The following is a 14,603-nucleotide window of genomic DNA, read 5'->3' as shown; positions in this document are numbered from 1 at the left end:
CTTTTGAAAGTGGCGGGATTGGATAGTGAAACTTTTAGGGTACAAAAATTATTCAATACTTGAGAAATAGCCGAGATAATATTTTCACCAGTTTTTCAACAATATTTGTCTTAACTTCTGCCAAGTTTGCCTCTGCTTTTTTTATTTAACTGCCTACAGCGCCTTTGGTGCTTTGATTTAAAGGGATTTACCGGTATATTTTTTTAAAAACTTTTCAAATTTCAACTTTTGAAAAGTTTCAAGAAGAAATCTTCAAAATGTTTGAAAGATCTTTGACCACATTTATTTTGTGTCAGAAGCCTATATTATGTAATTTTTTTATCACAATCATGACAATCCAAATTCAGACAGTATCAAGCTTGAATATTGTGTCCAAATTTGTGCAAGGTTTGACCTCTGGGGTCGTATCAGGCTGCAGAACTGCACTCAGCAAAGCATTTTATTTTGAATATGTGGGCCTCATTTTTGTCTATATTGAGGTTTAAAGGGTCTAAAATTAAACTTCGCTTGATTTCATCAAAAACTGAACTATTGTGGCTCTATGATATGCTGAATCTTAATGTACTATTTTTTTTATGCCCCATTTATGGGCATTATGTTTTCTGGTCTGTGCGTCTGTCCATCCATTCATCCATTCTTTGTTCATCCCTCTTCAGGTTAAAAGTTTTTGGTTGAGGTTGTTTTTGGTGAAGTTAAAGTCAAATCAACTTGAAACTTAGTAAACATGTTCCCTATGATATGATCTTTCTAATTTTAATGCCAAATTAGAGATTTTATCCCATTTTCACTGTCCACTGAACATAGAAAATGATAGTGTGGATTGGGCATCCATGTTTTTGGGACACGTTCTTGTTGTGTCCCTGTTTTCAAATTACAAATGCATTAAGGTTTAAACTGTCCAAAATTAAACTTTGTTTGATTTAAACTAAAATTGAATTTTTTAGTGTTTTTTATATGCTGAAACTAACCACATATGAACCATGTTGTTCGATTTTGGATATCAGACCTTACTAGGTACTAGTAAATAGGATGTGCCATTTCAAATTTTTTAGATCTTTGAAATCATTTATTTTGTGTCACTCAAAAATCTATATTATGTCGAAAATTTTATCACAATCCAAACTCAGTCACTATCAAGCTAGAATATTGTGTCCAAACTTGCCCCAACTGTTTAGGGTTTGACCTCTGTGGTCATATCAGGCATTTTATATTTTATATTAGGAATATATCATGTATATCCTTTTGTAATTGAATGTTGGTCAAAATTATTTCAAAAGCAAAATGTGATCTGCAATAAAGTCAAACTGGCTAAATTTTTAAACTGGTTATAGAAGATTTTATACTGATTGCAATTTTTACAAGGTGAGATAATCAAACTCTTGGAAGCCTCATTTGTCAATTGTTGCAGATATGATTACAGAATCTATTTTTAGACATAATTGCAATAATAACTTGTATAATATAGGTAGATGCTTATTACACAAGAGTTTATTGCTGTTATATCTTTTCAGTCTATTTTTGTATATCAATTGCAACCCATGTCCAATTGTATTGGAGATCTGGGTGTTTGTCAATAACACCTACAAGTTACCCAAAAAGCATATTTGAAAAGCAACACCAAAACATTAAGAGTTCAATGTGTAGTTTTCAATGAAAGACATGGGTCTGTGCAATATTTTGAGCTATAAATTTCCCTAATTGTATACAATTTCAGTAATTATACAGACCATCAATATACTTTAAAACATAATCTTCAGATGTAAAAAAAACATGAAATTTTTTTTTTTGAATAAGCTAGAAGTGTCAGTGTTTCATTGTATATGGCTGAAGAACTGGAACACCATATCTTGTTAAGGTTTACTCATAGTCTGACATTTCTGTCTTGTAATTGTCAATTGTATTTTAATAGTTTCCTTTTTATGGTTCAATAACCACAAACAAATATAATTTAGGGCACTAGATGTATAGGGGAAAATGTGATACAGTCATCACACGTTTCACTTGGTTATCTTCAATTACACCTGTGACCACTTATACAATTGTATAACTTTGCAGGAATGATCGATGTATGGATGGTCATATAAAAATATACATCTTCGGATTTCAAATGTTTGGCTTTGAGCGTTCCTGATGAAGTTAAATCCAGAAAAGCGCTTCGGACGCAATAAATTATTAAACGTGTTGTTTTATATTTTTATGACCATGATGACTGCACATGCTCTCAGTGACACTAAAAACAAATAAAAGGCTTAGTTTTATTGGTTATTTCACAGGAATAGCAGAAAAAAAACATAATTATAAGAATTTTTTATTGAAGGAAAAACACCATATAAAGATTCTCCTAAATGGAGTGAACAGATGAAGTCATCTGATTGTTTGGAACATTATTTCATGTATATTAGTACAATAAAGAAACAAAGGACTTATCAAGACATTGGAGACAAAGATGAAAGTGGGAACCTTATCACAATACTACCTGGGAACTTCATACATGTCTTAAAAAAGAATATTGAAGTTTATTTGAAATTTCACCCTCCTGCTGTACGAACCATTTGGAAAGATAGACTTTCAGAGAAAATGATACAGTACTATGGCTTGAACAATAAATCTTCTGGTATGTAAAATATTTATTTTTGATATAAGCCAAGTCAGGTTCAGTTCATGTGAGTCCATCAGGATAAAGGAATTTTTTGTGTCTACCTTTTTTGCTCACCAGACACCTAGAGGCAAGTAAGCTGTTCTTATCACTAGCAACTGTTAATAAACATCATCATCCAACTTTATCATTGTGTTTATTGCATTTTACAAAATTTTCTCTAAAACTACAAGTCTAATCATGCTAATTGGAATCAAACTTTCATCATCGGGCATCTTGTTGCAAAATGTGTCAAGGCGACATGCCTTCCAACCAGCTTGGCTTAAATTAAAACATTATGGCCCCACCATAGCAGAGGGGGCATTACGTGAGCCTAATGATATTTATATACCATGCTTTTGACCACAAAACACAGATCTTGTTCAAAATTGGTCGGCGTCACTTTTACTGTTCATGAGTTAAGCCTCTTTATAAACATAAAAAAATTTTTAATATCAGTTTGCATAAACTAAATTTTATAATACTTATACACAATGCTTATTACTACAAAACACAGATCAAATTTGAAATTGGGTGGTGTCAATTTTACCATTCATGAGTTATGTCCCTATTAGAAATAGAAAAACTGCTAAATCTATCATTATTGATCTCTATCTTTAGTTTGCCTCAACCAAATGTTAGGAAACTTATATGCTTATTATCACAAAACGGTCTTAACTTGGAGAATCCTGCATCTGTAAGTGGAAGTTGACTCATGCATATTTACATGTGGGTATCTGTGTTCCAGAAACATATTCTTGGTTTATTTTACAATCATGTACAGACCTTGCAAGACCCTCATGGGTATTCAAGGTCGAATCATTGGGTACGATAGCAAGAAAGTTTTAAAATCAGGCTTTCAGGCATTCAAGTTATTAAGATGGATATTTTCTTTTTTTAACATGTTAAAATTTATTGGAAAATTTCATAGAAATTGTACTTGTTGGTACTTTATATCAATATCATGATTATAAATACTCATGTATATATATAAAGCCAATTTTGCATTGATAAGCTAATTTGTGAGTAACAAATCAAAATTAAGTTTCTTCAGATGATCTTACTTAATTTTGCAGCAGATGGGTACATGAGTGTCGTATCTACCATGTTATATAAATAGTTCAAAAGATTTTTTGATAAAGTCCAAAAAGTTGGAGGGGAAAGAAAAATAGGTATCTTTAAAGACACATGCTGGTGACAGAATTCATAAGTTACATTATCATGATTATATTAAAACATTATTGGTTTTTTTTTCATTGTTAAATTTTTTTGTTCAGGTGAGAATGAGGTTTGGGCAACACACAATCTACATCATGAACATGCCTTGTTACTTGATGCCTTTAAACACCTGGTATGCAGGAATACATACACTTCAATAGCACTTGAATGGAATTTAATGTCTGAAGGTATAGATAGTGATGTCTTCTGTAAAGAAGAGCTGTTGCTGCTATCAAAATGGTTGGACATTGAATGTTTGACAAATGGCAGTTATAAACTTGACTTGATAGTACAAATGCCATTAATGCTCAGGAACAGTACATCAGTTTTTATTTGTAAGCTTTGGAAAGAAAATACAACACCAGAAATCCAGGTAAGGAAAAGATCCTCTAATCATGTGTGTTGAGGTATTTTGTTCGGTATATATCTTTACATTATATAAAACTTAAAGACACAAAAAAAAAAAAAAATTTATGAGAGAAAAATTCTAACATCTGATTTATGGTAATAAGATAGCATTATTGCAGTTCCTTTACATTTAACTGGCTTCAATGTGAAAAATATTGATTAAGAATTAGTAACCTTTTCAAACACAAAATCAAATTCTATAGAGCATATAAAACAATGTTTTAACTTCAAAATAATAAAACAAAAATAAAGAAGTGTAAATATTGACATATTTAGAAATTCTTACACCTGATAAAACAAAAGGATCTCTTTTACCAGCTGAGCATTTACTTAGATAAGCACTCTTTTTGATTTTCAGTAATTTTTGACAAAGTTATTACGATCAGAACTTATTTACAAGTAACCAAATTTGAAATCACTCCTATACAACTGTATTTTAGTCACTCAATTAGATTATTATGTTTTCTTTTTAATAAGGAGTGAGATACTGTTTTAGGAGTACATCTCTTCCTTGTTCTTACTCTTATACAGCCTGACAAGGGCTGATTTGTTATTTACATGTGAATTTGGGGATGTAAGGGGATGCCGAACAGTATCTGTTCATTTACATAAAATGCTTTGACGAAATCTTATCAAATTTAGGTATGTTGTTTCCTGTGACTAAACGAAGGACAAGTTTAATTTTCATGATTTAAGCTGTTCTTGTTATTGAGTTGTAGACCTTATTGTAGCAAAAGGGATTTTTATAATATGAATTTTTAGTTATTTCCCTTTAAACAGAAATTGAGTAATTTACAAGTATTTCATCAAAAATTGAATTCTTGTGGTTCTTTGGCATGTTTGATACATGTAATCTATTTCTAACAATGTACTTATATAATTAGATTTTGGATATTTGACCATAAAAGGTAAATGGCTGATTTCAATTTTTTCAGTACATTTTGTGTCAAAAACTTATGCTGTGTCAAATATTCATTCAAAATCCAAATTCATAACTCATTAACCTGTCCGATTCTCTCCGCCTTTCAAGGTTTTAATGTAGTGATCAATAGGGAGCGTAATATAACAACTGAATTATTCGGGTTACCAAATTCAGAGCTGTTTTAATCTTAAATGGTGTGTCTATACTTGCTCAACTGTTCATGGCTTGACCTCTGCAGGAATACCGGTGTTCTGTCACTCTGACAGCCTTTGGTTTTTATTCATCATGCTTGAAGATTTTGACTTAATATTTGTTATGTATTTTACACCATGACAAGTTATAGATCAAGTTTGAATTTTTGTCATATACAACAAATTTTTAACCAGAAGAGGACTCTGCATTGCCAGTAAATACTCACAGAATGCTTGTTTTTTTATAGAACACCCATATATTGTATATCAGTAGGAGGGTTTTAAAGATCTAAATAAAACTTATTTTGATTTATTTTCTTAATTAAAGTGGATTTATTTTTATCTGTTTTAGCCGACTTCTTTCGAGAAAAAAAAAATGAAATGCTTGATGACAGACATTGTTATCGAAGGAAACAAAAACATGGCTTACTGCAAAGGGAAAAAAGAAGAATTTGAAGAATCTACACACTACAATAATTTTGGAAAGACAAATGGTAGGTTGATTCTAAAATTTTAAATAGTACCCCCGCAAAGAAAGATATTTTATTCTTGCTGTCAGTCACTCTATCTAACCCATAATGTAGAGCATTTGCTCTTGTATTAAACATCTTAAAGATACATGTGATCAGGAATTAGATTTCTTTTAATTTTATGCAAAAGACAAGATGTTGAATTTATCCTTTTATATTCCCTGGACAGGGTTCTCATAAAGTGGTGGTCAAAAGGTTTTGACCTCCTTATTTTTGCAAAGAACCAACACAACTTTGGGTATTTTGCAATAGAAATAACAGTGATTACCAGCAGATTTTTTCCAGGATCACCAGGAATTTTTATGCCCACGTCATATCGGTGAGGGCATTACGTTTTACCCTTGTCCATCTGTACGTCCGCCCATACATTCCTAAATTGGTTTCTGTTCCCTAACTTTACTTTGCTTCAACCAAGTGTTATGAAACTTATACACAAAGCTTATTACCACAAAACACAGATCAGGTTTGAATTTTTGCTTATGTCAGGTTTAATGCTCAAGAGTTATGACCCTTTCAAATAGAAAAGTTGTGGAATTTTTAGTTTCCACTCTCCCATGTTAGTTTGCCTCAACCAAATGTTTTGAATTTTGTACACAATACTTATTTCCTTATAACACAGATCAAGTTAGAATTTAGTAGCATCACATTTATAGTTTTGAGTTATGTCCCTTTATAATGTTATATACAAGTGGGGGCATCATCTCTGTCCCATGGAAACATTTCCTATTTATTTTTTTCAAGAACTCTGGGGCCCCAAAGAATAATAATACTGCAGTATACTTGCATCATTACATAATGAAGTATAAAGCATTTATGATGACTTTCCAATGAATAGAATTCTCAGCTAGTACAGTTGTTTAGACCTGGATAATGATTATTTTCTAGACTGAAGCATTGTAGACTGAAATTGGAAGGATACAGTTAAAGTTTTAATTGTCTTTGGACATAGAAATGTCAGGCCCTATAAGACCTCTAACCATTGCAATCATGACATTTCTGGATGGTTTTCAGATAAATAAAAATGAGAAGCACATTCAGTGAAAATAGCCTGAATAAATTAAAAATTAAGTGTCAGATTAAAGAAGTGCTAGATAGTATATTATGTACACAGATGTCTTGAAGCTAATGTCAAGAATTTTTGATGTGGTTTACATGCATTTTCATGACTTTTCAAAACATGTTTTAAAAATGCCTTTTGAATACCCAATTTTATTCTTGCAACAGTTTTTGATGCATAATTTCAACCAAAAGTGTGTAACCAACATTAACAAAATTTTACAGGATTGATGAATCGCAGGTCCTCTTTCATATGATCCAATAAAATCAATAATCATCTCTTCTTAAACTTAAGCAAAACAAGCTCATTGGAGCCTTTTATTTACAGTTTCACCTCTAGATATTGACAATGTTAAAAAATATTTAAAATATTTAGTAACCAACTTGTCATCATAACTTCTCTCATATGATATATTGTGGTTATTTGGAACTTGATATATTGAAGTTTATGCTAGAAGATTATCATATACAGAGCCAGCAGTGTATTTTTATACTTGGACTTGAAAAATTCACTAATATAATCAGAGTTTCACACTGTTTACACCGTGGCAAGTTATAGAACAAGTTCACATTTTGTTCCAGTATAATGTAATTTTTACCCTGAAGGGGGACTATGTATTGCCATGCAATACTCTCAGAATGCTTGTTATAATTATTATCCAAATTCTTTTATTCTTTAGAATCTTTATTCCAGATTTTGTGGAACATTTATTTTGTTATCTTATATTCTTTAGAAAACACAAAGCGTAAGAATACTGAAGATATGCATCACATAAATATGGCTTTTGCCTGGGTGATGGTATGGGCATGCCTGGCAATGGTTTTCCATCAGGAACGCAGCTTTAAAAAACACACAAGTAAATCAGAGATTAAACAAGATATAAATTATAGGCACAGATTGCTGAAAAGAAGAAAACAGCATGTACTTTCTGTAATTGATATTGCAAGGAGAACAGAGTTACAACATAATTGCAAAAAAGTGGACATCGCATATTTGTATATACTCTTGAAGCTCCTGTACTTTTCAAAAAATGATTTTTGTGTTGAAGATGATCATGCTTATACAGATAACTGTCTTGACAAAACAAATGCAGATGCAGACATGCAAAATGAGAGATGTGATATTGAAGAAATATCTGAATTTGATGGAGATGATTCACAAATCAAATTAAAATCAGAGTATTTGGATTATTTAGATGATAAAGATTGTTACATTGGAGCCTCATGCCCTTGTTTAGCATGTCAGTTTACGTTTGTTGATTGTTATTTGTCCAACGATGTCCCTGACTTGACACTTACAGAATTTGATGAGATATCTGATGAGAAAGATACAGAGCTTGAAGAGATATCTGATGATGCATATACAGAGCTAGATGATATATACAGTGTATGCAGTACTGAAGAAATTCCTAGTTTAATTGCAAAAAGAAAAGAAAAGAAATTATGTGACTGCTTAATACATAGAAATAGGGATATATGCAGTTGCTTGAATGAAAAGATTATTTGGAACAGGTTGGAAGGAGAGTTAAGTTCAACTCCATTATATCAAGATTATAATGAGAGTGATATGGAAAGAATGCCAGATGAATTTATGTATGATCAGATTAAAGCTCAGAAAGCGGAATCAGAGATTTCAGATTTTGATAAGGAAGATAACGAATTTGCTTCTGTAAATAATGATATTGGTATAAATGAGGACAGTTTGTCAATTGAAACCCAGCCTACATTCACATCTAGTTATATTAATAGAAACATAGAAGATGTTGAATGTGAATGTGTTCATCACAGAATTGAGTCCTCTGAAAATATCAAATTTGTCTCACCAAGAACTGATATTAATGAGCATGTTGGAGGAAGAAAAAATACCGCTGGAGATTCAGGATTTTTTTCTTTGTTAGAAAATGAACTACCATCTGAGGAGGAGGATTTACTGTTACAGAAAGAAAAACAGGAAGGAAATGGCAAAAGAAAGTTTTTAGATGAAATTATAAATTACAAGACACAGAAAACTCATCAAGATTTGGTAGTTTGTCCTGTTGCTAGAAAGTTGCCGGATTGTCAGCTAGCTACTAGAAATGATCAGCACAGTAGTCAAGCATCTGATATAGAAAGTGATGATCCTGGTTTTAACGTTGGCAATCGCAGATATGATTTAGAAAATCATGAAGATAACAGAAATGATACAAGGGATTTGTTAGATGGCCCAACTAAGAATGACATTAACAGTGGTCCCCAATCTTCAAAAAGTGTCCCAGAAAAGGATGATGAACCTGATGGTCTAGTCTCAATAGAAGAATCTAATGTTCCTTCAAGTTCATCTGCAAATATGCTTGGAATGGCTGTTGGAGGACATGATGGTCAAGGTTCAACAGGAGCTACAAGTTCAACTGTCAATACATCAATTTCTACTGCTTATCAGTTACGCCTTGAGGCCCAGAATAACCCAACATTTTCTGCTAACTCTTTAGGAAGTTACTTTAGAGAATGTGTTGCTGGCAAGGAATTTACCTTTGAACAAGTTATATGTTATGAGTGGATGAGAGTGAAAACTTTTGAAGATTTTCCTGTCAGAATACCTGTCAGTTCCCTTACACTTGCAAATGAAGGATTTATTTATCTTGGAACTGAAGACAGGGTCAAGTGTTTCAGTTGTGGGATGGAATATTATGGTTTTAAAAGATGGGACAATCCAAGAGAAATACATAGACAGAGATCCCCTGATTGCAGGTGAGTTCAAACATAGAAATTGTTCAAAACATTAAGCAGTATAGCATGATGGTAGTTATTTTGGTTGGGCCTTGGTCTCAAGTCACAGAACCCAGACATATACCAATCTTAATCTCTGTGTCATTGACATCACAGCTTTTGTCTGCATTTATTTGCGACTCCATTTTTTTCCTCCTGAAACTAGAAGTTAGGAGGCATATTGTTTTATCCCTGTCCATCAATCCGTCCTTCTGCCTTAAAGCTTTCTATCCTTACGCGTCTGTCCTGTTATGGATATATATTTTTGTTTGCATAACTCCTCCAACAGTTTGAATCCTAGGAAGTTTTCACTTTGATGGCTGTTTGTACATATATTGAAGGTGTGCATATGGTCAGGGTTTTTATTTTTGTTAATATTTGCTCTTTTGGGAGATACTTGAAATTTATCATTTCTTGGAGTATAATCTTATACACAAGGTTATATAACCACAAAACACAGAACTAGTTTGAAATCAGTCGTGTCATTTTTATTGATTTCGAGTTATGCCTCTTTATAGATGGAAAAATTGACAATTCTGTCATTTTTTACTCTAAATTTAGTTTACCTCTACCAAACATGCCAAATGTTGTTGGACATAAAGGGCATTCAATTCTGTAAGCAATTACTAATATCAACATGTAGAAATATATGTTATCAGCTTTAGAAGAAACAATAGTGTCAATAATTAGTACATTGACTCGTGCATATTTACGGTGGGGCATTTAGCTGTGACCCATATATAGACCCATGACATTGAAAATTTTGCACAGTTTACATGCTAAACTGTTATTATAGGTCATTTTAAAAGTGAATCCCTGTTTAAAAGTATATCAAGTATGTTTGGAATAAGATAGTACAAATGTATAAGCATTAAAGCATCTCATGTTTATGGGATTTTTAGGCATGTTTCATTTCATTTGAAACATTTGTGTAGTTAATACTTTGAAATTTTTATCAAACATTTTTTTAGTAATAATTTTATAATTAATCTATAAATTTTTCATAATACCTGTAAAAAGACCTTATCTTAGGGACTTTCAACATCATAAAAATTCAATCATTATCAGTAAAGCATGCAAAGCATTTCAGAAGGTGCTCTCTAAATGTTTAAAAATAAAAATGAATATTATTTAATAAATCATTGATTTTCCTTAAAAGTTAGCATTTAGACAGCATCATTGCATGTAATGATGGTACAATAAAATGTATTTTGGATTTATTTAATATGTACATGGGTACCAATTTTAGTGGATTGAAAAAATTAATTTTATTGATACTTGATTTTGGCATTATATTAAATTTTCTGTGAAAATTGGTTCAATAAATAGTCCACAGAAGTTAAAAAGAATTAGATTAAATGAATAACATTATTTCTTCTTTTCTAAAGAATGGTGTGTGGTATTGAGAGTACAAATATCCCAGTAAGAGCACAAGATCAGCATAGGCCAGCATTGACAAATGGTATAGGTGTTTCACAAAGAAATGCTTTAGGTATGTTTTTATGTGTACATCTTTATCAACATATGAGCTTTGTCAGATAGAAATCCACCTTATGCAAATCTACATTTCTACATCTGTTAACCTATTTTGGTTTGGAAAAAAATTTCAATGAAAAGTTTGGGACTGTTTGCAAGTTGAATTGTTGATCGAATGCTTTAAAAGGGAACAAACCTCAACCTTTATTTCATTGTATTTGGTATATGAATGTTCCGAAATCAATCAGAGTTAAATACATGTACATGTTCACGTACACTTGCATAAGATTGATTTCTATCTGACGCAGCTGACATATGTAAGTAAGCCTTAGTTACTTATAAATGAGTAAAGGAAATATGTGTTATTTGTTTATTAAACAACTTTAAAAAGTTACAAAAGACATATATCTAAACATCAACATATCCTTTGACACAAGTGTCTAATGGCTAATCCGTTATATCCAGCTCTAATAATTTTCTTATTACCAACGTTTGACTCTGGATTATATAATTTTTCAACAGGTTACTTCCTCTGGTAGGACATTCTGGTACTCACCATAGGAATTAAAATTAAACACATTGAGAGGAAAGTTCTTTAAAGTTACTTTTACTTTACCATATGTTAAAGTACCAGGATGTCATACCACAAAGAAAGTAACCTGTTGAATGGTATGCAATTGGGACTAAAGAGTCAGTAATATGGAAATAGTCTTTTGCCATAAGTCTTGACAAATTTGCTAGTTTATTCATCATGAGAAAGTTAGTAAAATAAGCTGTAATTCTATCTGATTATGGTTTGATATGTAGAAGATAATACGAAGAAAAAGGTTTTATATGAAATTTAATGAAAGCTAAAAATTAAAAGCTTCACTATGGTCCATTAATATTTATCTTGGAAGCAATATATATAATTATTGATACCCACCCACCCCCCTTTCTAACTTTTATTTGCCTCAGTTAAATGTTATGAAACTTATACACAATGCTTATTGCCACCAAACACAGATCAAGGTTAAATTTTAGTGGTATCACGTAAGCTTTCACCCTTCCTTTGTTATTCAACTTATTGTCCCTTTATAAATGGAAAAAATGATTGAATTTGCCATATTCACACTCTTAACTTTCCTCTTTCTCAACCAATTGTTATGAAACTTATGCACAAAATAGAAATTGGTTTGTTTTTTTTTTTGTGTGCTATGATTGCTAATTAAACAACTATCAATCACAGTTAGAATATGAAGATAGAAGCAATTTTGGATCACCTTACACCTCAAATTATGTCCCTTTATAAATGGAAGAATTGCTGAATTAAAAGTTAATTAGTTTGAATAAGAACATTGACAATATTTACAAACAGGGGCATATGAGTCCAATGGGCACTTTCTTCTATTTTTTTTGTGCCATTTTAATCACAAATCACCCACTTCCCCAAAGGGTCCTTTTAATAGATATATGTTCATGATGTTCAAGGATCTTAGTTTTGATGTGAACTGAAAATCTCTGTTAACAATTAAATCTGTAATGTAATCAGTTATCCATGCTAAATGAGTTTCTTCAGGACCAATTCATCCAGGAAAAAATAATTTGTAATTTTGCATGTGAATGACTTCTAATTTTACCTTACAGAAAATGTTGTTGTCCAGAACAATGTTGCAACTTCTCAGAATGGACTTGTACAACCATCCGCTGTGCAGAGTGCATTAAATAATACAGCAGATAGTAGAATGGAATATCATAGCAGACAACCCAATACAACATTGCAACAGTCCATTGTCTCAACAGACCAAGCTTCACTATCCACTACAGGCCATAATAATTCACAAAGACCAGCAGATGTATTAGAAAGACCTGCTCGTCAGCCAATTGGTGGTGGAGACAGAGCTGAAGAACTTGGAATTACAATTGAAAGGCCAAAATACCCTGCATATGCTCAGTTAAGTGTCAGAATTAGTACTTTCCAAGGATGGCCTGGATACCTAGACCAAGCACCAAGAGATATGGCACTCGCTGGCTTTTTTTATGCAGGTAGATTATAAATTATATAAAAGCATTTTTATTAAACCCCTGCTTTAAAAAAAAGTGGGGGTATACTGTTCTCTGTATACTGAGGTATACTATTATCGCAGTCTGTCCTGTTCTTTCATCCATCAGTCCAATTTTTGTGGAATCTTTCTCAGGCACTGCATCATACATGTCATAAAGATTTCTGAAATTTTGTTTTAAGGTTTATATAAGCCAGTTTAATTGTGTGATGCGTTTTCAGATTCATCACTCAACAACTTCCTGTTCAGGGACACTTACATCAATTTACACATGACATCCAAGAAGTTGAAAATTTTTCGTCACATTTATCTCAGGAACTACATTACAAGGATTTCTGAAATTTGGAGTCAGGGTTTATATGAGTCAGCTATACCCTATGATGTGTATATAAAATCATTGCAAGGTTATTATACCCCACCATTTGCCTGTCAGTCTGTTCGTACCTCATTTCATTGATCAGTAATCAAGGTTTTTTGTGGTCAAGTCTGCATCTCAGATACTATAAGCATACATACAGTCAACTACATATGGTGTATGGAATGAATGTCTGAGTGGCAGGTTTCATTTGATCTTCATTAATCAATGTTTATCAGATAACATGAGCAATAGATCAACTATATTTGGTGTATGGAAGGATTGTAAGATGTTCATGTATATTTGTCAGTGCTTTTATGCCCTTGAACTCATTTTTATGGCCCCGCAACAAGTTGTCAGTGCCAGATAGTTTACCCTTGTCTGTCATTCCGCAACAAACATTATACAGACTTTTTTTTCAGATATTGGGCTAATTTTCAGAATGTGAGTTAACCATCATGATGAGTTACAGATCAAATTTAAGTTTATTTTCACTCCGTTAATTTTTTGCTGAAATTACAGAATTTGGACTTTGATAAATTGTTGAAAATCACAGTTATAAAGACATATTTTCTAAATGCCTTCAGATATTCGACTGATTTTTATACGACCGCAAAAATTGAAAATTTTTTGTTCGTATATTGGTATGACGTTGGCGTCGACGTCTGCGTCGTCGTAGTCGTCGTCGTCGTCCGAATACTTTTAGTTTTCGCACTCTAACTTTAGTAAAAGTGAATAGAAATCTATGAAATTGTGACACAGGGTTTATGACCACAAAAGGAAGGTGGGGATTGATTTTGGGAGTTTTGGTTCCAACAGTTTAGGAATTAGGGGCCAAAAAAGGGCCCAAATAAGCATTATTCTTGGTTTTCGCACAATAACTTTAGTATAAGTAAATAGAAATCTATGAAATTTAAACACAAGGTTTATGACCACAAAAGGAAAGTTGGGTTTGATTTTGGGAGTTTTGGTCTCAACAGTTTAAGAATAAGGGGTCCAAAGGGTCCAAAATTGAACTTTGTTTG

The 14,603-nt window shown here is 32.2% G+C and overlaps 1 protein-coding gene across 1 annotated transcript in view; it reads left to right on the top strand.

Moving 5' to 3' along the window:
• The window catches only part of LOC143049569 (uncharacterized), a 54,512-nt gene that overhangs the window by 26,159 nt on the left and 13,750 nt on the right, over positions 1 to 14,603 (top strand). The window contains exons 4-9 of the mRNA XM_076223172.1: positions 2,318 to 2,614; positions 3,913 to 4,226; positions 5,727 to 5,868; positions 7,695 to 9,687; positions 11,094 to 11,197; positions 12,808 to 13,206. Coding sequence (XP_076079287.1) covers positions 2,318 to 2,614; positions 3,913 to 4,226; positions 5,727 to 5,868; positions 7,695 to 9,687; positions 11,094 to 11,197; positions 12,808 to 13,206 — 3,249 coding nt within the window. The remainder of the gene's footprint in view (positions 1 to 2,317; positions 2,615 to 3,912; positions 4,227 to 5,726; positions 5,869 to 7,694; positions 9,688 to 11,093; positions 11,198 to 12,807; positions 13,207 to 14,603) is intronic.

The sequence above is a fragment of the Mytilus galloprovincialis genome, chromosome 10 (genome assembly GCF_965363235.1).
Source record: "Mytilus galloprovincialis chromosome 10, xbMytGall1.hap1.1, whole genome shotgun sequence".
Taxonomy (NCBI): Eukaryota; Metazoa; Mollusca; class Bivalvia; order Mytilida; family Mytilidae; genus Mytilus; species Mytilus galloprovincialis.
Note: the sequence above shows the minus strand (reverse complement) of the source record. Positions and strands in the feature narration are given on the sequence as shown.